Below are 26,814 nucleotides of genomic sequence, written 5' to 3' on the forward strand. Positions count from 1 at the left end.
CACCCGTTCAACTATCACTTCATTCTGTCCTTGTCCTCATATACGATACTACAAGGACGAAAGGATTTTTTGCTTAGAAAAATTTGTCGAATCAATTCGTATGAATATTACTTTATTTATTTTATTTTTATTTATTCACTAATTACTTTATAACTGAATTGATATATAAAGAAAAAAAGATTTTTACCTATGATCCTGCAATTCATCATGATTTATTTTAAAAGAGATTTCTACGTAAAAAGATAAAAAAAATGAATATCCATCGGTAAAAGCAAAGAAACGAGCTTCCCACAGTCCGTCGACGGCCTTACCAACTAGAATTCTCTTCTTATATCTTTTGTCTTGTCACCTCACTCTCCTCCTCTCCTCTCTCCTTCTGTACGATTCGCTTTGCTCCCACGAACAACGTGACACACTCGAATCTTAAAACTTCACGGATAAAACAGTGTTCATGGACGCTTTGATACGAGTATTAACTCCAATTTCCTGCTAAAAATGAATATAATTCTTTACTTATAGATATCTGATAATAATTAATTTATAGACACAAAATCATGATAATAATTTATTTTAATATTTATCGAACAATTTGTTCAGAATCATTAGAAAATTAAATCATACTCGAATCGCTTTCGAAGATCTTTCCAAACTAATGGACCATGACTAAAAGGAAGTAGATCTTTCAAATAAATGTCTCCACAGTGTGGTTCCATGTGACAATGACACGACACTTAACATAATACCAGAAAACAGCGGGAGTTCGATACGATCCTACAGGGGTCCTTCTATCTATCTCTTATTTCCTTTCTTCCACGTTATCACTAACCGAAACTATCCAGTCTCCCGTTGAGTCGAACGAGAGATTCTCAGTCTGTTGCTGTTGTATCCTTTTTTTTTATTTTTTTATTTTTTTTAAAGATAAAATAAACTTAGATCGGTTTAATCCTTTTCTTCATTGATGAAGGTAGACGATCTATTATAATTTTAAGTAATTCCAATTAATGATTTGATACGAGCATGACAAAAGTTAGTCAATGTTCTCTTCTCGATTCACATTTACCAGGAATGTAACTTCGAATTCTTGTTTTTTTTCTTTCTTTCTTTTTTTCTTTTTACTTCTTTCGTGTATCCTTACCAGCTGTATTTGTTCCTCCACTTACACATAACATTTTAATCTTGTTGAGAAAAAATCAACGAGAATCTTTTTCTGTCTCCCTTCGCTCTCCATATTGTAAAGCCTATGGGCGAGTCAGAAAGCAAGGGGTCCTTAATCTTAGCACCATTCGCCAGGCAGATTGTAATCTGAGATTTAGAGACGAGCTGTACATTGGGCACCCACGAAGAATCTTTCTCTCTCTCTCTCTCTCTCTCTCTCTCTCTCTCTCTCTCTCTCTCTCTCTCTCTCTCTCTCTTCCCCCCTCTTCCCTCCTATCACGCTATTTTTTTTTGTAACTGATTTACATTATTCTCATTCAGATTTTTTCAGAAAAAGTAATGCCATCGATAATATCAACACTTTGATGGTCTAAATAATCTTGTATAAATTTATATATTTATTGTGACGCTTATTAGGAAAAATACTTGTATTATTTTTCTAATTGTTTTAAAAGAAATGTCATTGTTAGTTTATGAAATGAATATAAACCTCTCTTTCTCTCTCTCTCACTAGCTCGCTCTATAACTCATATAGAGAAGTATACAAACATGCTATTTAAGAATTACACGCGACATTATAGAAGTTTAATAATACTTGTAAAAATAGAGGAGGAGATAGTATAATCATCTAAATTGTTTCGTCCAAGTTTGTGGCACGCTCGATAGAGTTTTGGATTCAAGTGAGAGAGCTCAGTGAGAAGCAACAAGTAGTAGCTAGAGGTATTCTCCTGCTGTGCTTGCGACATTTAAGTCGATATACCTAGTTGACTCGTTAACCTCACCGCAATTCTCTTTGGTAGCTCTCTCGTATGTCTAACGTAATCAAAGTTAAATTCAGGAACGTGAAATAGAGGAAGATTATTTTTCAATAAGTCGATGCATTGATCGTTAAATTATCGAAAAGAATTATTAGAAAAAATGGCTGTGACTCAAATGTTTTGCTTCGTCGAACAAAAGTGAACCTATCAGCAGGTGTGAGGTCGTATGCAGGAGAAGACAACATTGATTCTCCTCAGATAACTTCTTACCTGCTATTAACTTACCTTTTTTTCCATTCAAGATGCTCGTACACCGAGACGAGCAAGCATTCGATTTCAAAAGACAGATGATACTACGTCTCGATATACTTGGATGATCATTGAGTCAACCGTGAACGGAAGGCACGTGCCATAATCGTCTCATCTTGTGGAAGATCGTTGAAAAAAATCATCGTAAAGTCGAAGCAGAAATAATTTAAAAATAACTAAAAGATGATTGTCACAATGTTTCGTGCTTAAAATTTAGTATGTTAACGTCATATTGTTTTTAAGAATCTGTTAGGTATAATGCGAATGTGAAGCTTTTATTAAAGGATATGATATCGCCGATAGTCAACGACTTGATTCTCTTACTAGATATTAGGTATTCACGCCTATAACGAGAGGTCACGTTGATGTTTTGTGAACGCGGAATCCTAAGGACAAAGGATAATTAAATTAAAGAAATTTTTTGACAAATAGGAAAAGTAAGAAATAAAATGTATGATTAATTTTTTTTTCTTTTTTAATTAATAATAATATCTTGAATAATATATTGCAATCACATACATCTGAAGATTAAGACGATTGTCTTGCCCTATGTCCAAGAATAGGGAGAGAGAGAGAGAGAGAGAGAGAGAACTGAACAATGAAAAAATAAACGCTCGAGTGACCCTTAATAACGATACAGCTGAACACTCATGGTGGTTTCGCCGGATCTTCTCGACGATCCTGGCGGTCGTCTTTGATATCAGGTCCTCTTCTCTCAGCCCCCAACGAATTAAGGTTCACCTGTCTGATCTCATCGCGGTCGAGACACTAACACTTTTTTTCTTTCGTATTTTTGTCAGACAAAAAATTTCTACTATAGGAACTCAGAGGGGTAGAACGATGGAGAAGCGTATCAGGACACAGGGTGCTTGTCTTAGTATGGGAATCTGAAAAAATAAATGTTCTCTGGTATCTTCCGTGGACAGTAAATGCTTTTCGAAATCGATTTTTATAAGTTAGATATGCCTGATGAAATGTTGTTATCTATAAAAAATTATGTTAAACGAAAATATTTTACAATTATTTTAATGATACAATTACAGTTGACAATAATTATTATATGCGTATAATTATTATAATAATTAGATATTAATTTCATTTATTTTCTTATTTATCTTTTATCTATAAAATAAAATAATGAAAACGAAATAATGTTCTACTTAATAACTGCAGGTATATTGTAATAGAAAAGATGAAGGATTACCAGAATTGCCAAGATCAAAAGATAAAATAGAAAACTAATTTGTCCACTGACGCAATCATTTAACTTTTCGAATCTTGATGTAAATTTTTTCGTTCGTTATGCTACCTAGGAGCTTCGAACTTTTGAAACGTGCCAGTCATTTTTAATACGTCTTTTTTCGTCTGTAGTATAAAGAATAGCTCATAAAAAAGATTTCATAGTAATGGGTATGACTCTTTTTTTCTTTTTCTTTTTCTTTTTCTTAATGTTTTTGTCATTATAACTCAAAAATTTGGATAACATCATTAGAGCTAATTAGAAGAAAAACTTGAAACAGTGCCATTAAATGATAATAATCGATATTTAAATTATCGAGTCAACGATAATTTAAATATATCATTTAGGATAGTAAATTGCATTTTGTTGAATGATTATTATTTACATATCTAGATTAACTTCTCTTTAGTCGGACTTAGAAAGTCTTCTAAGTACTGTTATAAATCGTCCAGGTAATGTCTTGGCGACCCAAGTGGGATTTCACATAGTTTGAGTAAAATGGTGGTCAGTCTGAAGGGTGCAAGGTCTAAGAGGGTAGTCACTTCCGGTTAGAACATTTCCTGCTTTCGTGGAAATTCACTCTTCACCGGACCGGAAGTTTACTTCGAGCAGAACGCCACTATTCAGGTTTAAATTTACCGCCCAATATATTCTCGCGAACACGCGAAAGGATCTTACATTCTCTCTCTCTCTCTCTCTCTCTCTCTCTCTCTCTCTCTCTCTCTCTCTCTCTCTCTCTCTTTCTCTTGTTTCATTGTTTCTTATCTTTAATGTTATTGTTTCGAAGATCATGCGACTGGTCATTGTAGTAGTAGTAGCAGTAGTAGCTGTTTGAAAATGAGTCGGTGCTTTGAGACAATTTATCAAGAAGTCAAACTTCCGGTTAGAATATTTATTCAGCTCTTCGAAATTCCTCGAAATCATTTTGTATGAACGAAATGATAAATAAATGTTTACAAATGAAAAAAATTAATGATAAAATATAGCTGACGAACAGTCTAGAAATCAGCTGGTACTTTGAACTTTTGTCATTCCATTCAGAACTTTTTATCAATGGACAATTTTTATCAATGAACACGAAGATTAGAAACACCGTTCTAATGATTGTTTCACGATAGAGAAGAGATATAAATGTGAATAGATATATATATATATATATATATATAAACAAAAAAAAAACTATGACTAATCATTGACTATCACTTTCGATTTTCTTCCAAGTATTTTCTTATCGATGGTTAAAACTCGTGGAAAAAGTTTCCTTAGCAAGCCGAGACAAAACGATGAGAAAAACATTGAAATAATCGACATTTACTCAGCAATATCTATCTATCTTATCGTTTTAGAAAGATTATTTTTGTTAGAAAGAAAAGAATTTTCGAATGTTGTGCTAATCGTGAAAGTATCGGAGACATTCATCACCATTCGTTCTAAACTTTCTTTCATTCTCCTTCGTGAGAACGTTTCAATCTAATAAATTCAATAAGAAAATCATCGGCGTTCTCACAGCCTTGCGAAGATATTGAAATGATTCTACGGTTTCCGTGTGATTTGTTCACCGCAAAACGTGAAACCGAACTGTGGTATGCTTAATCCTAAACGAAAACGAGTGTCTACATTTTCTTAGCTAGGATCAAATTTCTATTCCTTTTCTAAGTCATTTATAAATGAGAATTTTTTACATTTACGGATGAAAAACAAGAGTCGATCGTTACTGCTATAATTAAAAATTTGAATTGTATTTATATAAATATTTTATAATAAATTAGAAAAATGAATGAAATTAATAATAACAATGAATAATTTTTTAACATTAACTCGAATAAATAATAGAAAAAAATTAATCGACGATTAAATTATATCCAATTGACATAGATTGTCATTTCGTGCAAAAGCTATGACGAATTTGTAAAAAGAAAAAAGAAAAAAATTATATCCAACTGACATAGATTGTCATTTCGTGCAAAAGCTATGACGAATTTGTAAATAGAAAAAAGAAAAAAATAGGAAAGAAAAAAGAGAAAAAAAATTAAAAGAAAAAAGTACTCGCGTGTGAATGCGGCCTAAAGATTAAGTTCGCGGGCGGTTCGATCTATGAATGGAAATCGCGCGTGGCGCTTCAACGGAGTGCGTGCGTACGTTTTACGAGGTGGCCGATTCATGTGGTGGGGATAGTAACGTGTAGAGTAGCGTGGGTGACTGCACACCGTTGTGTGCATTAGTAGGAGCACAGTACAGGAGCAACGTAGGCGGAGTCGATTGAGAGGAAAGTTTGTCGGTTCGCACATGCGCTCTATTAAGGTGCCTCCCACAACGAATCGACGCTACGTTCCATTACGCTTGTAACCACACTGGTCTTTTCTTTTACTTTTTTTCTTTTTTTCTTTTTATTATTATATTAATATTATCGTTAATATTATATTGTATAATAATTAACAATGTTACAATAATAATCTAACTTTAATACACTTGAAAGTTTTATTAGATTTATGACGAGATACCAAACTTAAATTTGTTAATATTCAATAATATAAAAATATTATGATAAATTCATAGCAAAGAATATAACAAATCGAAAGTCAAGCAATCATAAAGATGTATTCGATGGAATCATCTCGGAACAACTCTCTGTAAAATCGACATCTCTCGTTTTTATTCGGATGGTTTCGCTTCAATGCGATTGCTGTTTGAGATAGATCGAACTCGTTTGCATGATCTTCTGCTCCACTTCGAATATCAATCATATCTTGATATTGGCCATACGAATTACACGAATCATTTAATCGTTTCTCTCTCTCTTTCTTTTTCTCTTTCTCACATAAATATTTCTAGTAAAAATGAATTTAAAATATACATGTAATTAACGTATATTTCTAACAAAATAAAAATAATTGTCAAAAAGTGGGGAAAAGTTGAATTCAATGATCTAAAAGAAAAAAAATAAGACCACCTAAAGTCACGATTGCAATAAGATAAATAATCACAATGGGTGGGCTCAACGTCAACAGCAGCGCCTTGGCACGGGTCAGAGACATACCTATGGGGTTCTATCATGCTCTATGGGGAGTCATACGGCAAATTCAAATTTCTCTGTGCTCTCTCATAAGGTGGTACAGAACTCCAACCGTGTGTGAGAATCCATTCCGCACGATTTCACAGGAATGACAGGGGGTCCACTTTGGATTTTGCCTTTTTTCATAGCGTTCTCTCTCCCTCCCTCTTTTTTATACTCTCAAACACATTATATTCGCGAGATAAATTACGACTCCTGCGAGAATGCTAGATGCTCGTTGAAATTCCCGCTGTTGAAGTCTTTAAAAGGGAATGTGTGAAAAATCTACGATGTTATATATTTTCTTTATTGCAAAATAAACCAATTTTGATCAACTTAAACTGACTATATCGAGTTGATAATCATGGTATTTTTTTGTGGTACCTTTTATGCTAGGAAATTATGTTCGCTGTCGACAAAGGGTCATCGCTAACGGTATTTCGCCGTGGTTCAACAATTCCATAGAAAAAGGACGTTCGTTTCCTTTGTCAAATTAGTTTCGGTTACCGAAGAGACTCCAGCGTGCTAATGCCACGTCAAAGTCGGGCCAATTGAGCGATCCATTTGTGGGACTAGAAGTAAAAAGTACTCGGATATTTATCAAAAATCTTCAATAAAAAATCGAATTATATATATCTAATATTTTCGACACATTTATTATCATATTCCAATAATAACAATAACACAAAATTCAACAATAAATCCCAAAATAAAATTATTACGATAGTAAACGTATAAAACAAATGATTGTTTGACATAAATACAGAATAGATAAGTATTAATCGTTGAAACTTTTCATCAAAGGTTAAATAGGTGGCAGTGGTAGAGAGAAGCAACCCAGAAGGTGGGTGTACTCGTTAGTATGTGAGAGCCCGCCTCCCGTCCAATACGGTCGCTGGTTTCCCAGGGGACTCCCTGATGTCTCTCAGGCGGCTTTTCAGCTCCCTTCTCCTTCTCTCTCTCTTTCTCTCTCTCGTTCTCATATACTTGCCGTGTCGCTCGCATCGCCGACTCGCGCGATAATAGTCGCCGTTCTTCTTCGTGGCACGCGTTAGTGATACTCGTCAGTGTGGCATATACCAGTCTCGTCGAAAAGATCGTCTCGAAAGTTTTCCATAAATCCTTGGGAGATCGATCGATATTATAGGATTTTCGAAACATCGAAGATTCAAAACTTTGAAAAAAAGAAAGAAAAATCTTCGATAGATCACATTATGATCTAACTACTAAGTGTAAATCTTATTAATTATATCGAAAGAAATCAATTGAAAATGATTAGAAGGAAATAAGAGATCGTTATAGATCCGAATGAATTAATTCAAACGAGTTCATCCTTTTGACCTTTCGTCATAACATGATCTCGATCTGTTATGATTTAGAGAAGTAAAGGTACATATTTCTATTAGTAGCGGTTAATACATTTATCTTTAGAAATTGGAAGTGAATTTGTAAAAACGAATTTATCAAGTGGTCGAAGGAATTGATAAAAGATATTATTGTGAAAAATCATGTAAACGACTGTTTCCTAGATCTCTGTATAGTTTAATGGATCAAGATTAACCTAATATATCCTGCATTGTGAAATTGAAGTAGAATTTTGAAACTTTGAGTGATTCCTATGCAAGGTTAGGAAAAGAAAAAAAAAGAGGAAAGTACTGTATCGAACGATACTTTGGACCTGAAATATAAACATATTTTTTTTTTATTTATTATCATTCGGTAACAAAGACAATACCGATCTAAACGCAGACGTCTGTCAACGCGTCTCTTTGTGTAATACGATCTTGTGATGCGGAAGCTTCGAATTTCCACGTGCCTTAGAAGCTCATCTTCATAGTGATGACCTCTTAACTTTGTCCGGATCATATCTTTCTTTCTCTTTTTATCTCTCTGGTACCAACTGGTAAACCTATGTGGAATAGTGAATCGTGATAAACGATCGAACGATCAAATTTAAAACCCTCAAGATGCTGTTCAAGGGCAATAGTTCGAGGTTGGAATTACTTATTGGGAAGATCCAGGCACATAAGGAACCTTCGCAGGAGGAACCTCACAAATCCAAAGGTTTGGCAATGATAATTATATTCCTACCTACTCATATTAATAAAAAAAAAAAAAAAAAAAAAAAAAAAAAAAAAAAAAATAAGAAAAAAAGCTTAATCTTAAATTTTATCTAACAGCAAAAAAATTCAATATATCAAATTTATTTGATTACTTATTTCATATTTTTATACATATAACGAATATTTTCTAATTTTTGACGTTGCATAATATTTTATTTTACATTATAGAGGGTAAGTTTGGACGCATTAAAGAAAATTATGAACAAAATGAACATTTCTATTTAATCTCTAAAATTCGTATTTTCCGTTAAGATGCATTCAACGTTTTATCGAATGGATCGGTCTCACTTTCACTTCTAACTTTCCTAAAGTAAAGAAGTTCTCGTTCTAATCGATGACATTGCAAAAAACGATGTACATAATCGAAAAGAAAAACCACAATGATTTATTATTCCGATATATTCGAATAAGATATATAGATACGCAAAGATCGTTAACGTTAATGGAAATTACGCGTAACGAGAATCGTAAAGTTACTTCTTCAATCTCATGCGCATGCGTTAATAGATTCGCATAAGTCACAATTAATTAAATTCGCATCAAGTATAAATTCGATTGAGGCACCTATAAATAGCTCTCGTCGTTGGTAGCCACACGAGCAAACGGTCATTAAACGTACTATAATTCGTCGTTACTACTCTGTGTCAGTGGCCATTCGAGAATCATTGACAATGAACTTTTAATAGCTTTCGGGGGAGAAGGAGATGATGAGAGAGAGAGAGAAAGAAAGAGAGAGACTCAATAATTTTCGCAATATATTTTACATTACAAATATACCTACGACAATTTCAATACATTCTTTTAAACAAAGCTTTATTTTTCAAATACCATTGTGGTAATATCTACGCCACTGTTGTGTACAAAATCTGAGCTAACCACTTTGTAGTTTGTTTCGCGTACATAAGTCACAATTAACGAAGGCGTTAAGTCGTGGCCCTATTAATAAGAGCCGTCGAAATGTCTTATAAATAGCAGAGGCATGAGGTGACAGCACAATATATAGTATATGTGTATACATATAATATAATACTCTCAGTAAAATGTGAGGAAGAAAGAGAGAGAGAGAGAGAGAGAGAGAGAGAGAGAGAGAGAGAAAATCTCAAGTACATGGAACATACAACGCAATACGGCTGGCATCGGCAGATCGGCAGAAAAGAGCTGCCAGTGTTAAGTGCGCCTATTTTCGCGTCGATGACACATCAGCGCTGATTGGATAGAATCGCTCGCTAAATAAAACCTCTTGAAAGCATCGAGAAAGAAGAAGAAGTAGAAGAAGAAGGAGGAGGAGGAGAAGAATAAGATAGAGAGATCCTAACGGTGTACATCTCCTTCTCCCCTTTCTCTGCTACGATCCCTTTTTGTTCTTTCTCTTTTCTCTCATATCTTTCTTCATCTTTCTTCGTTGATCATTGCTCCATCTAATCTTCTGGCATCACGTAGTGGAATGGGAAATCGCCACCTGGGTGCACGTACCTCGCGTTCCTTTAGCTCGGTTTATATTTATTTCCAGATCCGTTCCCGATGTCTGTGCGTGACTCAGACATGGGATGCCAATTGGGCGAGTGCCTCGGACTAACGAGGGAACCGCCTATTCGAAAGACAATTCGTTGCACAATCTACGATATCACGAGCCATGATCGATTGTTAAGTTCAATATATGTTCAAAACATTTTATCATATTTCTTTGTTTTTATCATATTTCGAGGAATTCATTTATTTTCGCTTTTCAATAAGAGCTTTTTTTCCTATTGATTGACATAGTCAATTTAAAATTGACGTGACAGTGGACGTGTTAAACGATTCTGGTGGCAACTGGATCATGTTGCTGAGAAAATGATCTCTCATGGTTAACCATCTGAGAATCAAATTAGCAAGTATTAGACAAAGTGGCGCCTAAGAGAAGAAGAAGCGAAAAGTAGGATAGATTAATAGCGTGGGTGGGCGGATGAGAGCCATTTGCTCGTAAGAAGAAAGAAAGAGAGAGACAGTCCGGATCTTCTTCCCTTTTCTTCTCCACCGTTTGGGTGGCTCATGTCTTCTCGAGCTATTACATACACTCATTAGATACTCGCTCGTGCCACGACACGATGGAGACTGGATTCCGCAAAATCTCTTAAATCGACTCGTGGGTGTCCCGGCAAATGAGGAAACGACCAACTAGCCGAGTCATTTCCATCGTTTACAGAGAACCGTGTACATATACATTGTCCTCGTCCTCGTCGTCGTCATAGTCGACGGTGGGAGTCTCTCATTGATGATAATTATAAGCGATCCGAATCCAAGATGGCTTCGTCGTAAAATAGTGCGACGAATTTCTCCTACGCGAAATCTAGGATCCTAGTATCTCTCTCTCTCTCTCTCCCTCCTTCTCTCTTTTTCTCTCTCTCCCTCTCTCTCTCTCTCTCTCTCTCTCTCTCTCTCTCTCTCTCTCTCTCTCTCTCTCTCTCGCTCTCCAATATCTTAGAGTTATTCAATTAGAGTGAGCAAAGAAGAGAGAGAAAATGTAATGTAACATCATGTAAGTATGCTGAGATCAATTCAACAACATTATTCTAGGAAAAAAATTAGAATAAATTCAATCCACGTATTAGATAAATAGATAGATATATACATATACAGTAGCTAGATCCGACAAACGCAAACGTATAGACCTTTCTTTGACTCGCAAGAACCGCAGGATCTTAGAGGATAGTCTTTCTTAGCAAGGCTTGAGTTAATGGTACAAGTTTCACCGGGAGCTCGTTACGAAAACAATATAAAGGGACGTATAAAGGCAAGGTAAGGCAGCTCGAATATATACGTCTTGAGTTCGTAAGGTCGTTGATGAAACTGGTCTTTCTTATGACAATCGTAAACCTGTTCTGAAAAAATGGGATCAGTTCTTAAGAGTTATTGCAAATTTGGTGGACACGTTTAAACAGATGAAAAATCGACCTCTACAAACTTTTCTGAATTTTTAATAAAATCATTTTTCGATTCTCAGAGGCTTTGGGTACTGGAAGTTCTTCTTGGCATAGCGAAGATGGCGGACCAACTTCTCGAAGAGGAGGAGAAACACCATCTTCTTGTGCGACGCCAACTTCTGCGAGCTTTCCGTCAGAGCCAGAAATCGACGGTGAAGTTGGAATTGGTACCGACGCTAACAATCCAACTGCTCCTTATCCTTGCCAATTCTGTGATAGGACTTTCCCACGATTGAGTTACCTCAAAAAACATGAACAGGTAAGAAGAAGGTTCAAACGAAATACCAATAAATAGTTGGTAAAACGAAAGAAAGGAGAGAGAAAAAACATTATTTATATAGTATCCAAAAAAGAAAATGGACATGACACGTGTCCACTTTGTACTCTTCTATTTTGCATGACGGAGACATTAGCTCGTTCTTCCGCGTCCGAGTAGAGGGTCATCTTTAGGTCAAAATCTGTATCGTGTCTCATAACAGGTTGTACCGGTCAAGTTCTTCCTCCTGGTTCCTTGTCCAGGTGTGGTATCTCTCTTCTCTCTCTCTCTCCCCCTCTCCTCTCTCTCTCGCTCTCGCTCTCGCTCTCGAGTCGTCAGAAAAGATGGTACGACATATATGCATGAAATGAACTCTGACAAGAGTATAGAAGATTTTCTGAAAAGTCGATTACATCAAGCGTGTGTCCAATCGACTTTTGAATCTTTCCGAATGATGATAAAAAGGAAGATCCGTGAACTTTATAAAGAAAAAAAAAGAAAAAAAAACGTGTACTGGTTGGTCCGAAGTCATGTCACCCAACCAGATCGGTATTACCGATATGCTCCCACACGGGTTTACTTTTCTCCTTTTCGTTGTTACTTTCTCCCTTGCTCAAGAAAGAGATAGAGATTATCAAGTGTTTGTCTCTCTCTCCTCTCTCTCACTCATTCACTGGTCTGCTCACGAACAAGGCAGAGGTAAACTCGGCACGTAGAGGACAACCGCTCGACTTTCGAGCAAGAGATCGTCGGCTCCTTTGAAGAGACAATCTCTCGGCGAAGGGTGAAACGATAGCGAGTAGAGAAAGAAAGAGGAAGAGAGAGAGAGATAGAGAGAGAGAGAGAGAGAGAGAGAGAGAGAGAGAGAGAGAGAGAGAGAGAGAGAGAGAGAGAGAGAGAGAGAGAGAAAGACCTCCTTCGATGGCGAGGACGAACCGAGCCGATTTTACGCCCAACGAAAAAAGATCTCTTTCCGGATTGAGAATAGAAAAAAAGCGATCCATTGGCAAAATCGATTTTATACAGATCTTAACAATATGTTTTTTATTCTTCCTATAGCATAAAGGCTTTTGTTGATAGGATTTTTATAAAGATTCATCGTGAATACTATCAAAAAAGGAAAAGAGGAAATTTTCTTTCTTCTCTTTCGTAGAGATCTAGCGATCTTTCTCGATCTAAAAGAGAAAAGAAAAAAAAAGAAGAAATAATTTATCTATAACGGATTCAACAATGAAACTAATCCAATTTCGATGGATATCTAATAGAAAACGATTGAAAATCGGAAACACGATAAGGAGGAATCTTGTTAACGAATGTTATTATTGGTGTTATCCCAATGGAGAAAAGACATGATATTATAATACGAGATTAAGTATAATGAGATAAAGATAGCTCTATGATCGTTATAGTTTCCTATGACTTTTCTAATTGCAGAGCCATGGTGATCAAATGCCGTACAGATGTAGTTGGTGTTCGAGATTGTTCAAGCATAAGCGGAGCAGAGATCGTCACGTGAAGCTGCACACGGGGGACAGGAGATATCGCTGTTCACATTGTGAAGCAGCCTTTTCCAGGAGGTACGTATGAGATCCAATGAATTCTATGAGATCGTTACATTTCTTTTTACCGAGTTTGACGCACAATTTGATATTATTTCGTTGCTCCAGTATTAACGGTGCAGAAACACGTTACTAACGTAAACGCAAAATGTTACCAACTTTTAGGCAAAAACAATTGGTTCTTTCTATTGTATTTCAAACATATTGCATATCTTGATACTCTCGAAAAACTTTAAGAAAACTTAGACGATGAAGTTAGAAGAAACGTTGGTACGAGGCCCGAGGTCCCCAAGTGATAGCAGGGGACCGATCCAGCGGGTGACAAATGAATAATGATTGTAGGAGTGAGGTAGGAGTGAGGTAGGAGTGAGACAAGACGGGTGGCATTAGTCAAGCTTACTCTCTTACATAGTTCTTTCTCTTTCCTATTTCAATATCTCTCTGTCTCTCTTTCTCTTTCTTTTCTCTCTCTCTGTCTCTCTGTCTCTCTTTCTCTCTCTGTCTCTCTGTCTCTCTCTGTCTCTCTCTGTCTCTCTCTCTCTCTCTCTCTCTCGCTCTCTCTCTCTCTTTCTCTCTCTGTTTCTCTGTCCCTCTCTCTCTCTCTCTCTCTCTGTCTCTCATTCTCTTTCTCTCTTTCTCTCTCTCTCTCTCTCTCTCTCTCTCTCTCTCTCTCTCTCTGTCTCTCTGTCCCTCTTTCTCTCTCTCTCTCTCTCTCTGTCTCTCATTCTCTTTCTTTTCTCTCTCTCTCTGTCTCTTTTTCTCTCTCTCTCTCTACACATGCAGCCTTATTCCCAACTCGAATGCAGCATTGAGTCGTCTTCTCTCTCGTATTGAAATGCTAAGCTGACCAAGCAAACGAATAAGAGAGATAAAGAGAAAAGTTTCTCTCCTTTTCTCTCTCTCTCTCTCTTTCTCTCCCTCCTTTCTCGAAGCAAACCTTCTGTCTCTTTCTCTTCTTTTTCTTTTATATGCTTACAAATATCAGTGCGTGCGAAGAGACACGCGAGACGATCCTCTCTCTCTCTTTTTCTCTCTTCACAGGAGAGAGGACAGGTAGGTGCATAGGTGTTGCAGGACAACAGGTAGAACATTAGTCAAGTGCCTCGTTGCTGACCGTCCTCTTTTACAACGACTCTTAAGTCGCTTTCGAGACTTTTCTTTCTTTCTTCCAATGATTTTCGTTTTGTTTACAACTTTTTAAAAGAATAGTTTCGATCGTTAATATACATATTATATTTTCTCAATCATTGTTACCCAACGTCGCTAGACTCGAATGTTTTTCAAAATATTTCTTATATCGCAAAATTTGAATATATCTACCTCGAGTATATGTAATTTACAGATAGATACAGATTTAAGATATACGTATAAGATGATACATGTCATTAGCTCCAAATCAAGTGAAAAATCTCGGATCGGTTGAATTGATTCGTTCAAAAGAGTTTTAACAACGACTTACTGTAACCTGTCAGTCGTTATTACGATCGGAGTCGCAAGATCTTTAGGGCATGTCTCTATTCGTCCTCCCACCTCTCTTTAGCAGACGGCTTGGGTGAGCCAACAAAAGGGTGAAAATCCCCGTGGTTCTCATGTGAAACCAACTCCATAGGAGATCTTAGAATACGATCGATATTGTCACTTTTAAGATCATATCAATCTCTCGTACATTCCTAGAATTATTTATTCAAAAAAATATCGAGGATCTTACGATTTAATTTCTTATTGATAAACTTGGATACTTTTTACGTATATACTTGAAGGAATTCTCAAGAAACTGTCTCGAATCAGGAATTACCTTTTTGTCAGTTAGGAATGCGGCTATACCAAAGAGAGTTCTTCGATTACTGCGTAGTTCTCAGGCTTTACTGATAAGTCACGATCACGATTTTGACCCTGTGATCGATGGTATCATTCTTCATTTTTCTTTTATAACGAATCAAAATGAACGAACGTAGATCAAAGAACATCTTTTAAAACTATTCAAAGAAATGTTTAGAAAGTATCTATACGTACATACAAAAACAATTATGATCTATGAATTATTCTATACATCTTGCCTTTTTTTCTAAAGTCTATCGCTAATCTATACACAAATGATACATATACATAGTATCTTTTTGACATCATGGATTTCAAATAAGAGAAAGCCAACGCATATTAACACATTAATAATTATCATAATATATACCTGATCTTTTATAATGCTTATATACTCTAAACACATGAGAAAAATCGATCTACGGAAAGAAAATCAGCGCGCGTCATCTATTTTTTCTTATTTTTTGTTTTGTTTTTTTTTTGTTTTTTTTTTTCTTTTTCTCTTCCCCGAGCGGAAAAAACGATACATCCGATAATAGAACAGCAAAGAGTAGCTCCAGCGATAATCCAAGTCGATGAATTATTCAGACGTAAAGTGCAAGAGTAAATTTGCCGTCTGTCTTCGTTCCGAAGAGAATCGAGACACTGACCGGTTGGACCAACGGGTGACCTCACCTTATACGGATTTAGTTTTCCATCTCTCCACAATGATGAATTATTCATATTACTGGTGGTTTATTCTCTCGAAAATTGCTGACCTGTCACCTCTTTTAGCAGCTACGAAAAAATCTGAGCGTATGTGGAGTCTATATGGATAGCTATATCTATCTAACCCTATATCTTGATACTTTCGTATATCAAGATTCACTTTATTAGCTAATGAAAAGATATTTTCAAGCTTACCCACGACGTTTATCAATTAACAGAAAACGAATATCCGTTCTCTTTTTATAAAAAACTTCACTGAACGTTCGTTTAATTTTTTCGAGAGAGGAACATTTTTACAGAATGGAGAGAGAGAGAGAGAGAGAGAGAGAGAAGAAAAAGAAGACGAACACTTGCCCGTAGGTGGACCTTTTAAAATAGAATTTTTATAGTACCCATATCGTTAATTTACAATTTCAAGGATATTTCAGATCGCGCACAGGATACACTCGTTGATAAGTCTTGACGTCGATTAATTTGATCCTAGTGACTTGCTACGTTTAACAGGAAATTCGATTTCCTGAATAATATTCCTTTCCTTGTGGTAACGGATATAACTATGGCAGTTATGCGATGTGAAAGAGAGAGAGAGAGAGAGAAAGAAAGAGAGAGAGAGAGAGAGAGAGAGAGAGAGAAAGAGAGAGAAAGAGAAAGAGAGAGAGAGAGAGAAACAGAGAGCGACAGCTCTCTTTATTGGAAAGATTTAGAGGATAAATTCTTTTCTTTGAAAACAAAATTTCCCTATCTCGATTCGAATAAAAATCTCATTGAATAATTCTGACCTACATTCTCTCTACGATTTCATCTTCTCCATTTAGAAAGAATAATAATTGTCAAATGCTAGTATTAATATCTATAAATGCATTAATAATTTTATTCGATATATTTTGCCGCAGTGATCATTTGAAAATACATATGAAAACTCACGATACGCAAAAGCCGTACCAGTGTACGGCATGTTCGAGGGGATACAATACGGCGGCAGCATTGACTTCTCACATGCAATCGCATAAGAAACATCACCAAGGAACAAGTAACAATAGTAACAAGCTTCAAGATTCGGATTATGGTAGAAGGAGCGTCTCTTCTCACAGTACGTCCTCTCCACCTGTACCAAGTTCGCCTTCACCTTCGTTGAACTTAAGTTTAAATCCGAAAAATACTTTGAAGGCACCACTAGGAACTTCTTGTAGTGCCTCGACAACGCCGATACTAAATTCCCCTTTGAAATTAGCTTGCATGTATTGCACCAGAGATTCGTTCAGTTGTATGCAACAACTACAAATGCATGTCCACACGATGCACCAAGCGATTCTAAGCGGAGAAAATCTTGTCGTAGCACCGTCTCCAGGTAGAACGACCGATTCGGTCGTTGATTGTTCTCGTGATAAGCTATTGGATCGATCCGATGGCATTGCGAAAGATCAAGAGAAAAAGTACGAGGAAAGATCGATGGACAAGGATTATAAAAATACTTTTACTTGTTATCAATGTACCATGAAATTTTCAAGTTTAGCCACATTGAGAGACCATCTGATTTCTATACATAGAACTGATGCCTTTGGTACGTCCTTGATAATGTGCCCTCTATGCGGTATCCCATGTAACTCTGCAGCAGCTTACGCCGAGCATTACGTTCTTCAACATTGCGAAAATCGTCGAGTAGCTCCGCAAAATTCTCAAGAATACATAGATCCTAAATTAAATGGAGTCTACGATACGAAAGGTATGAGATTACAAAAAAATAGAGAACAACAACCTATGATAGAACCGGCTGATCTCACAAGTAAACACATTAAATCGTCTGAAAGTAATTACACGTCTAGTACGCTACTTTGCGGCCAATGTGGTGCAGCTTTGAAGGATTTCGAATCTTTCCGGGAACATCTTGCCAGACATTTGCAAGCCGATCATCGAAACGAAGCTGCGAGATATCTCTGTCCAAAGTGTGAAACGAGTTTTCAAAATAGAGAAGACATGTTGGCACATTTAACGAAACATTATTTGGGCCAAATTAGTAAGGAATATGCTTGTTCCGCTTGTAAGAAGTTATATCCACATCCTGATCTACTTCAAAGGCACCTTTTGGATAGTCATGCTCATCATCTTTACAGATGTGCACTCTGTAGAGACACCTTCGATTCTAGAGTAGCGATTCAAGTACATTTTGCTGTTAAACATAGCCAAGAATGTAGAATATACAGGTGTAATGCTTGTACGGCACCAAATAATGAAAATTCACCTGGAAATGCACCTGGCGAAGGTCGAAGTTTCTTCAGAAGCGAAAGCGAGATGGCCAATCATGTTAGAAACATTCATGCGCCCCCGGCGGTGGCGAACAATAGTCCGATTGCCAGGAGTCCAGCTTCTACCCCAGGAATGACCGTCAATTCTGGACCTAGATGTGTCTTTTGTGGTATCTACTGTGGTTCTGAACTCGAATTACAGCTTCATTTGGCAAGCCATTCTACTAGTCTTTATAGATGTCCTATTTGTAGAGAAGGTTTTGCCGTTGAATTCTTATTGGACAGACATATCACTCAAGTACATCATGCTGGTGAACATCAAATAATAAATGCACGAAATAATCCACGAGAAAATGGACGACTTCATCGTCATCCTAGGTCTCAAGAAGAGGTGAGTAGATTTCTTAAAAAAAAGAACCTAATTTCTTCTGCAAATTTTTTAAATGTATTTGATTTATTTATTTGTTCGTTCATTCGTTTCTTCATTTATTATAGGTAAAATCACAAAAGAGAGGACGTTCACCAGCCTCAAGCAACAACAATTCTTTGAACCAACGTGACAATAACAACAAAAGGCCAAACTTCGGTGTATCAGGAGGACAACAATGTGAGCTATGCGAGCGTGGTGAATTCGCAAACGAAGCTGAACTACAAGCTCACAAAAAGTTAGCTCACGCATCGTCAAAAGTTCCAAGCAAAAGTTCTTTATCGAATGTGAGCATGACTTGTGCTTATTGTGGGGAGGTCTGTCGATCAAGAAATGAATTGGAATCTCATATGAGAATGCAACATACCTCGAGCGAGCCTGGCGGCCGACATAAGTGTAATATCTGTGACGAAGTCTGTCCCTCGGGCGCAATTTTGGCTGAACATAAACTTCAGAAACATTGCAAGATTCAATTAAGCGATACTTGTGTCGTTTGTCGTGGAAATTTAACGACCGAAGCGTTATTCCTTGAGCACGTACAAAGACACAGCTTGGAAAATGTAGATCCGCAACAAAGACTGGACAATTCTTTACCTCATCTTCCAGCGCCATGTGTTGTTTGCAGACAAACTCTTATCAGCGATCTGGAGTGTCGCCTTCACGCTCGACATCATCTTAGAACATCCACTAGCTCTCCGAATACGAGTTCTAGTCCAAGCCCTAAACAAAAGCCTCTCAATCCAAATTGTTGCCTTTGCTTACGAGAATTCTCTACTGAAGACTTCGTCAATCTTCCTCCTAATCACTTTAGTGGAGGACAATCTCTTAAAGTTTGCAAATCTTGCTATGTCAGATATTCTCAAGGTCTACCAATTTTGAGTTCACCTTACGAGCATGCTCGTAATATTAATAATAAGTGCGAACGTTCATGGATCAAGGATAAAGATCTTCAATGGGATGGTTCCGGAGATAGATGGGATACGGATCGTAGTTTTAAAAACGAAGATCGTTCGATCAACGATCAAAATGGCGATCCTAAATGTGATAATAAAAGATGTCAAGAGTGTGGTGTGAAATTTGAAGATCCTGAAGAAGCAGAAAAACATAAAATTATTGTACATAATAAAATGCATGATGGTGCGTCCAGTACTTACACGTGCATACAATGTCAGGTGATTAAAACTTTATCTAGAATATATTTTTATTGGAAATATTATATTAATCCTATTTAAATATTGGATTTCCAGATATCATTTCCGAGCGAAACTATGATACAGCAGCATGTAACAAAAGAACACTTAGAAGCGTCAGGAAAAGGAGCCGTTGATACTTTGAGATGCCATTTATGTATATTCGAAGCAAATAGCCCTCTCCAATTGCAGAGTCATTTAATAGAGCATACATTTGCCGGATGTGCTGCTCTCAATTGTTACATCTGTCAAGCTCTTTTCACAACGCCTATTGCTCTTCAGGTATACTTCTTAATAATTTAAAACATAAATTATTATTAGCTGTATTTTGCCTCGTGACTTATTAATAAGAATATTATTTAACTGCTTCCCAATTACAGAATCATATGTTGCAAGAACATGGCTTAAATGCACGACCTTACGATTGTTCGAAGTGTACCTCAAAGTTCTTTTTCAAAGCTGAATTAGATCATCACGTATTGATGTTTCATCGTATCGAAGAAAATTCTGCATTGCCTGAAACGATAAAAGATATGTTAGAAACAAATAACCAAATTAATAATAGTGAGGATCGTAAGTTCGATGAAAACATTACTATAAAAGAAGAATTATTACAAGGAACCGAAGAGGAAGAAGAACAACAAGAAGGAGAAGAAGAGGAAGATGAAGAGGAGGAAGAAGTTAATGTAGATGGACAAATTGAACAAGAAAAGTTAGATAAAGAAGAATCAGAGCAAAAAAGGACAACTTTGAAAATTGAAGTCAATAAACAGATAGAATCTGAAAAGGAAGAAACGTGATTCCTTAAATTAGGAGATAAAATTTGTTGAAAACATAAAATGATTATAACAAAACAGGTTTCGTTTTTTCTTTTTGTTATTTCTTTTTTTTTTTCTTTTTTTTTTTTTTTCTTTCTTGAAATTGCATGCATGTCGTCATTTCGCTGAACCTAATAATAAATAGGAAACATTCCTTTTTCTCGATAATATTTTACATGTATTTAAGACAATCTATTTACAAAAAATATACTGTTGCTAAAAGATTGTAATGTACGTTACATATCTTGTTATTATTAAAATAATCATATTATACACATAAACTTTATATAATGAGAAATTTAATTTTGTTTTAAAAATATAATAATATACTTTAGAAATATGTACTGAGAGAACTCATCTTACCTAAGTCGTTATGTTTAATATTAATGTTATATGACATATAACATAAGGCTTACACAAACTTTACATTATATTTGGGAATATGTAATTATCTTTATCGCGTTAAGTTTAAAAATGCTCGTGTTAACAATTGTAAAACACATTAATTGTTATTATTAATGCTTTATTAAAATTTGTTTCTTGTTGCTTTCATTCTGATTTACATACAGTTACTAATTGTATTAGGATAAAATACAATGTGCATAAATTACCAATATACCCAACAGACACATCAGCTGTAATATAAATTACATTTCATTTTTCTCTGCTAAAATTCTATAGTAGAGGAAAATTATGTCATAGTCTCTATATATAATATGTATATATAGATATAATATATTATTGGCAAAAATATTAAGAAAGCTCTTTCAATTAGTCAATAACATAAATTATAAAATGAGTGGTATTTACAAATAAGAAAATGCAATAACCTGTCCAATAAACTTAAGTTCAATAAGGTAGATCTATTGCAAAAATAAATCATTGTTTTCAAACTTATCCGCCACAATAAATATTAATTTAACCATTTGTTGACTCAATGTCTTATAAAAGAAAAAATAAAAGAATACTATTATATGTTCAACTTATTTTTTCTTCTCTTTATTTTTTTTCAGGTCTTTGTATTTTATTCCTATAATTGATAATGCAGTTTTCGATTTTATCTCTTATCGACATTTACGGTTTTCTGAGTTTTATATATTGTCGATAAAGTAAAGTTATCCGAAAATAATAAAGAAGAAAACTATCGATAAGACACTCCATAGAATAAAAATTACCATCATATATTACATCCGTGTTATTTATTGTCCATGACTAAAAGGAAAAACGATACCTATTTTTTGGAATAAGTTTATTAACCTCAAACATCTATTTATTTAATATGACGTTTTAACGCATGACATCATAACTTAGTGACTAATTGAATTGTGATTGTCTATAATTATATACTTTATTATGCGAAGAACAAAGAATTGAGTAAGTTATCCATATTTAAGTATATAAACAGAAAATTAATCCATAATCATAACCTTTTTTATTATTTTATAAACATGTGGTGATAAAATTTCATCAGTATTATGTTCATTATTGAACTTGTTTATTATAAAATATTAATACACACACACATAACGACGTGTGTATGTATGCATATGTATATATTGCTTTAATTCAATTTATATAATTGCCTTATATACATAGTAATATGTCTTCTATGTATAATAATATGTATAATTAATTCTGCTTATTATCTTTGAAGAAAACTTGCAATATGATTGCACCAGAGATTGGTTCTACAAATGCTGAACCTGTACATATAAGAATTACAAGTGAAAAAGCACCATTGATCAGTACCAGAAATGTATTTCAAAGGCTTAGCAGCATATTTAAAATTGGTAAAACGCCACGTACCGATGGAGAAGGATATGTTGAATTTGGTAGTCTTGGTGTTGATAGTACACGTACATTAGGGACTTTTGCTGGTGTATTCAGTCCTGTCACACTATCCATGTTCAGTGCCTTAGTTTTCATACGTATGGGTAAGTTTGAGATATAAATATTTATTATTTAAATGTGAAACACATGTCTTTATATTATTAATTTGGATTTCACACATTAGAAATTTAATACAGTTTAACATTGTAATATATTATATATTGCAGGCTATATCGTGGGAAATGCAGGATTATTTGTAACTCTAATACAATTTATAATTGCCTATGGAATTCTACTTTTTACCGTTGCATCTGTTTGTGCTATATCAACAAATGGAGCAGTGGAAGGAGGTGGCGCATACTGTATCCTTGCATAATATATGACATATAAGTTTTATAATTGGCCGTATTTCTGAATAAGTATATATTTTTCTAAATTATTCTATACATTATATAGTTATGATCAGTCGTACATTAGGACCTGAATTCGGTGGTTCCATTGGTACATTATTTTTCATGGCAAATATTGTATCAAGCGCACTTTGCATTTCTGGTTGTGCCGAAGGCTTAGTAGAAAATTTTGGTCCCTCTGGATATTTAGTTGGAAAAAATACATTCATACCAAATGGTCGATGGTGGCTATTTCTCTATCGTTCTTTGTTAAATACAGCCAATCTTTTAGTTTGTCTAATAGGAGCTGCTATGTTTGCAAAAACTAGTGTTGCCATTCTAGCAGTCGTTTGTATTTGTCTTGGAAGTGTTTTCATAAGTTTTTTAGTAGGAGGGCCTATGGAGGTCAGATTATTAGTATAATAATAATATATAACATTGATAATGATTATATTTTTTAGTGTTTTAAGAATATATAAAAAGGATTAATTATATATTTGTAGATATCAATACCAGATGCAAATACATTAGTACAAAATGCTACTGAACATGTGAATGGATCATATACAGGACTTTTGTCTTCCACCCTTGCAAATAATTTATATTCAAATTATAGTGCAGATTATACGAGCCCTGGTACAATGACTGATTTTGCTAGTGTATTTGGCGTACTATTCAGCGGTGTAACAGGCATTATGGCTGGAGCAAATATGAGTGGTAAATATCGCTAAAATTTCTTACATTATAATTATATGTTTTATAATTACTTTAATATTCACAATCACAGGTGAATTAAAAAATCCTGGAACAAACATCCCACGTGGAACATTATCAGCAGTATTATTTACTTTTCTATGTTATATACTACTATCTATTTTGACAGCTGCGACTACAAGTCGCTTTTTACTACAAAATAATTTTATGTATATGATGCCAATAAATATTTGGCCACCATTTGTTACTGTTGGTATATTGACAGCGACGTTCAGTGCTGGTTTGAGTAACTTAATTGGCTCAAGTAGAGTATTGGAAGCATTAGCAAAAGATAATGTCTTTGGTAAATGATCAAATTATATACTTCATAAACACATATTAAGAAATTTTTACATCATTCTTGTATGCGTTTTTTATTTAGGTTCAGGATTAAATTTTATTGTACAAGGTACATGGCAAGGAAATCCAATAGCTGCGGTATTTACATCATGGAGTCTTGTACAAATAATCTTACTTATTCGTTCCTTGAATACAATTGCTCAAATCAATTCAGTATTATTTCTTTTAAGTTATTTAGCAACTAATTTAGCCTGTCTTGGACTTGAACTTGCAAGTGCCCCAAATTTCAGGTAAGCATTTTACATTCTTATAAAAATCTATACTTATCTATATAAAAACATAATCAATATTTAACATAATTGCAGACCAACATTTAATTATTTTACATGGCATACTGCTACTATAGGTCTTCTTGGAACATTAATTATGATGTTTGTAATAAACAGTATTTACGCATCGAGTAGTATAATATTATGTTTAATTTTAATAATCGTACTACATTTATTCTCACCGAGTAAAAATGCACCATGGGGTAGTATTTCACAAGCATTAATATTTCATCAAGTGAGAAAATATTTATTAATGTTAGACTCTCGCAAAGACCATGTTAAATTTTGGAGACCGCAAATGCTTTTGATGGTTGCTTCGCCAAGATCTGCATGTCCTCTTATAGATTTTGTAAACGATTTGAAGAAAGGAGGATTATATGTTATAGGACATGTAAAAATTGGAGATTTTACTGGACAAAATGCTGATCCTACAATAGAAGAATATCCTCACTGGTTGAGTTTAGTCGATCATATGAAAGTGAAAGCATTTGTAGAACTAACAGTTACAAAAACGGTCCGTGAAGGATTACATCATTTAATAAGAATATCTGGAATGGGTGCAATGAAACCAAATACAATTATTCTTGGCTTTTATGACGAAGAAACACCAAGAAATTTTTTCACCGATTCCCAATATTCAACTGCAATATTTGAGAATGCTAACGAAAACATTGGAGTTTCTAACAATGTTATATTTCCATTGAGGCAAACCGGCGGTACAGAGAAAAATGTGGATCCAGTACAATATGTTGGAATGTGTTCAGATGTTTTAAGAATGAAAAAGAACTTGTGTTTATGCAGAAACTTCCACTTGCTTGATAAATCACAGATTTCGAAGTAAGTTGTATATATTATTATATATATTGTTAGATATATTATTAGATATATTGTATATATTGTTAAATATTTGATAAAGTATTATAAATAGATATATCTCGCATTATTATTATATAATATAATATAACTTTGCAGAAATTCAAATCTTAAGTACATTGATGTATGGCCAGTGAACTTCTTCCAACCATCCGATCAAGATCCATTCGATACAACTTCGTTATTTATGCTTCAACTAGCATGCATTATAAATATGGTTCCTGTGTGGAAAAATTTACATCTTAGAGTATTCCATTGTGAAATTGCAGACAGTAGTAGTACAAGTTTAAGCTTTTCAGAGTCGCAAAGTTCTATCAATGAATTTCCCAAAGTCTCAAACGAGCATAAAATAAAAAAATTATTAAATGTTTTGAGGATCTCGGCATCGATTAAGAAAATTCCTAATTGGGAAGCGCAAATAAGTGGTCTAAAGGGCAGATCTCTTATCGAGCCAAAATTGGATACACAGTACGAGACAGGTACTGAAAATATGGATAATACCTTGAGTAATGTCTCTAAAACTTATATATTGAGGTGATTATATACGATGAACATAATATACAATTTTCTCTTATATGATATTTAAGGTTTTAAAAATATTTACATTTATGTATTTCAGTGTTAATCAGTTAATTAAACAACATTCCAGTCAAACAACAACAACTTTTATATATTTACCAGCACCACCTATATCGAATACATGGGATGAAAATATTATGTATCGACAATACCTTCAATTATTAACAGAATTGACTATGGATTTACCACCGATAGTTTTAGTACATGGCGTCAGTGCTGTTACATCGACAACTTTGTAGCAATATCAAAGCATAGAAAAAAAAAATTAATATCTTACTTTGATAAATAATAGTATCATTTTATGCATTAAATATTTATGCTTTAAATTATTGTAATAACTACATTATAATTTAATTAATTGATTTATTATAACTGATGCACAAAATGATAAATAATGTTAAAGTTATTCGATATAAAAGTATTTAATAATTCAAAAATGATTTTATTTAAATAGTAATATAATCTCATAAGAGCAATAAGTAATTTTTTAAGCTTTACGAAAATATTTATAATATTCTTTACACTCACGACTAAATTTTAATTTACTGACATCATGTGACTTATATTACTGTGATAAATTTATTCTATAAAATATTTTCCGCATAGGAATATTTTGGAAATCTGTAAAAGATACATTTATCAAAAATTAATCATGTATCTATCTTAATATATTTCATATACAAAAATATGTGGGTTTACATTTTTTACTACATTTCAATTAATCTTTATTCTTTAAATAGATAAAGACAGTGTAAAAAATTATCGAAAGAATAGAAATACTTAGAAATCATCAGATATTATTTGAAGATGGTTGGCACATAAATAAGTGAAATACATACAGTGTAATGAAATTTAATCATTCATAGAATAACATATCTTATTTACTAATTCCTAAAATATTATTGTAACAAATAAACATATGTATTTCTCTTGATAGTATTTCAAACTACATTGATTTACTCTCAGAATAATTAAAATAAAAATAATATCTAATTATTGCCATTGCATTTTAATAATGTAAACTTCCTTTATGTAATAAGATTTATCTACAGAAAAGTATTATCTTCGGTTCTTGTTTACTTTTATTCGATCATAATTATGTTCGAAATGTTTTAAAGTATGTCAGTTTTAGATCTAAGAAC

General features: G+C 34.3%; 2 protein-coding genes across 6 annotated transcripts in view; both read left to right on the forward strand.

Moving 5' to 3' along the window:
- The window catches only part of LOC124955656 (zinc finger protein 423 homolog), a 52,261-nt gene extending 30,656 nt beyond the window's left edge, over nt 1-21,605 (forward strand). For 4 of the 5 annotated variants that reach the window (XM_047510399.1, XM_047510401.1, XM_047510402.1 and 1 more), the window contains 6 exons: nt 11,621-11,859; nt 13,291-13,433; nt 16,835-18,575; nt 18,680-19,783; nt 19,859-20,083; nt 20,182-21,605. In XM_047510399.1, the coding sequence (XP_047366355.1) occupies nt 11,621-11,859; nt 13,291-13,433; nt 16,835-18,575; nt 18,680-19,783; nt 19,859-20,083; nt 20,182-20,601 (3,872 nt within the window). In that variant the 3' untranslated portion in view covers nt 20,602-21,605. Of the gene's footprint in view, nt 1-7,496; nt 8,579-11,620; nt 11,860-13,290; nt 13,434-16,834; nt 18,576-18,679; nt 19,784-19,858; nt 20,084-20,181 lie in introns of those variants that run through there. The other variant, XM_047510400.1, reaches the window with a different exon arrangement.
- Nucleotides 21,606-21,818: 213 nt separating this feature from the next.
- LOC124955657 (solute carrier family 12 member 9) lies at nt 21,819-26,048 on the forward strand. Its single transcript, XM_047510403.1, has 10 exons — nt 21,819-21,993; nt 22,274-22,553; nt 22,677-22,811; nt 22,906-23,243; nt 23,342-23,555; nt 23,626-23,895; nt 23,974-24,181; nt 24,257-25,057; nt 25,193-25,627; nt 25,713-26,048. Exons 2-10 carry the CDS (start codon nt 22,286-22,288, stop codon nt 25,909-25,911), a joined length of 2,868 nt encoding a protein of 955 aa, XP_047366359.1. The 5' UTR covers nt 21,819-21,993; nt 22,274-22,285; the 3' UTR covers nt 25,912-26,048.
- Nucleotides 26,049-26,814: the final 766 nt, after the last annotated feature.

This window comes from Vespa velutina, chromosome 19 (genome assembly GCF_912470025.1).
Source record: "Vespa velutina chromosome 19, iVesVel2.1, whole genome shotgun sequence".
Classification (NCBI taxonomy): Eukaryota; Metazoa; Arthropoda; class Insecta; order Hymenoptera; family Vespidae; genus Vespa; species Vespa velutina.

Bases quoted from the DNA above. Each gene is read 5' to 3' on its own strand.
- LOC124955657 (XM_047510403.1), top strand. From the start codon at position 22,286: ATGATTGCACCAGAGATTGGTTCTACAAATGCTGAACCTGTACATATA. The intron at 23,556-23,625 runs GTAAATATCGCT...TCACAATCACAG, and splicing joins GGCTGGAGCAAATATGAGTG to GTGAATTAAAAAATCCTGGA. The intron at 23,896-23,973 runs GTAAATGATCAA...TTTTTTATTTAG, and splicing joins AGCAAAAGATAATGTCTTTG to GTTCAGGATTAAATTTTATT.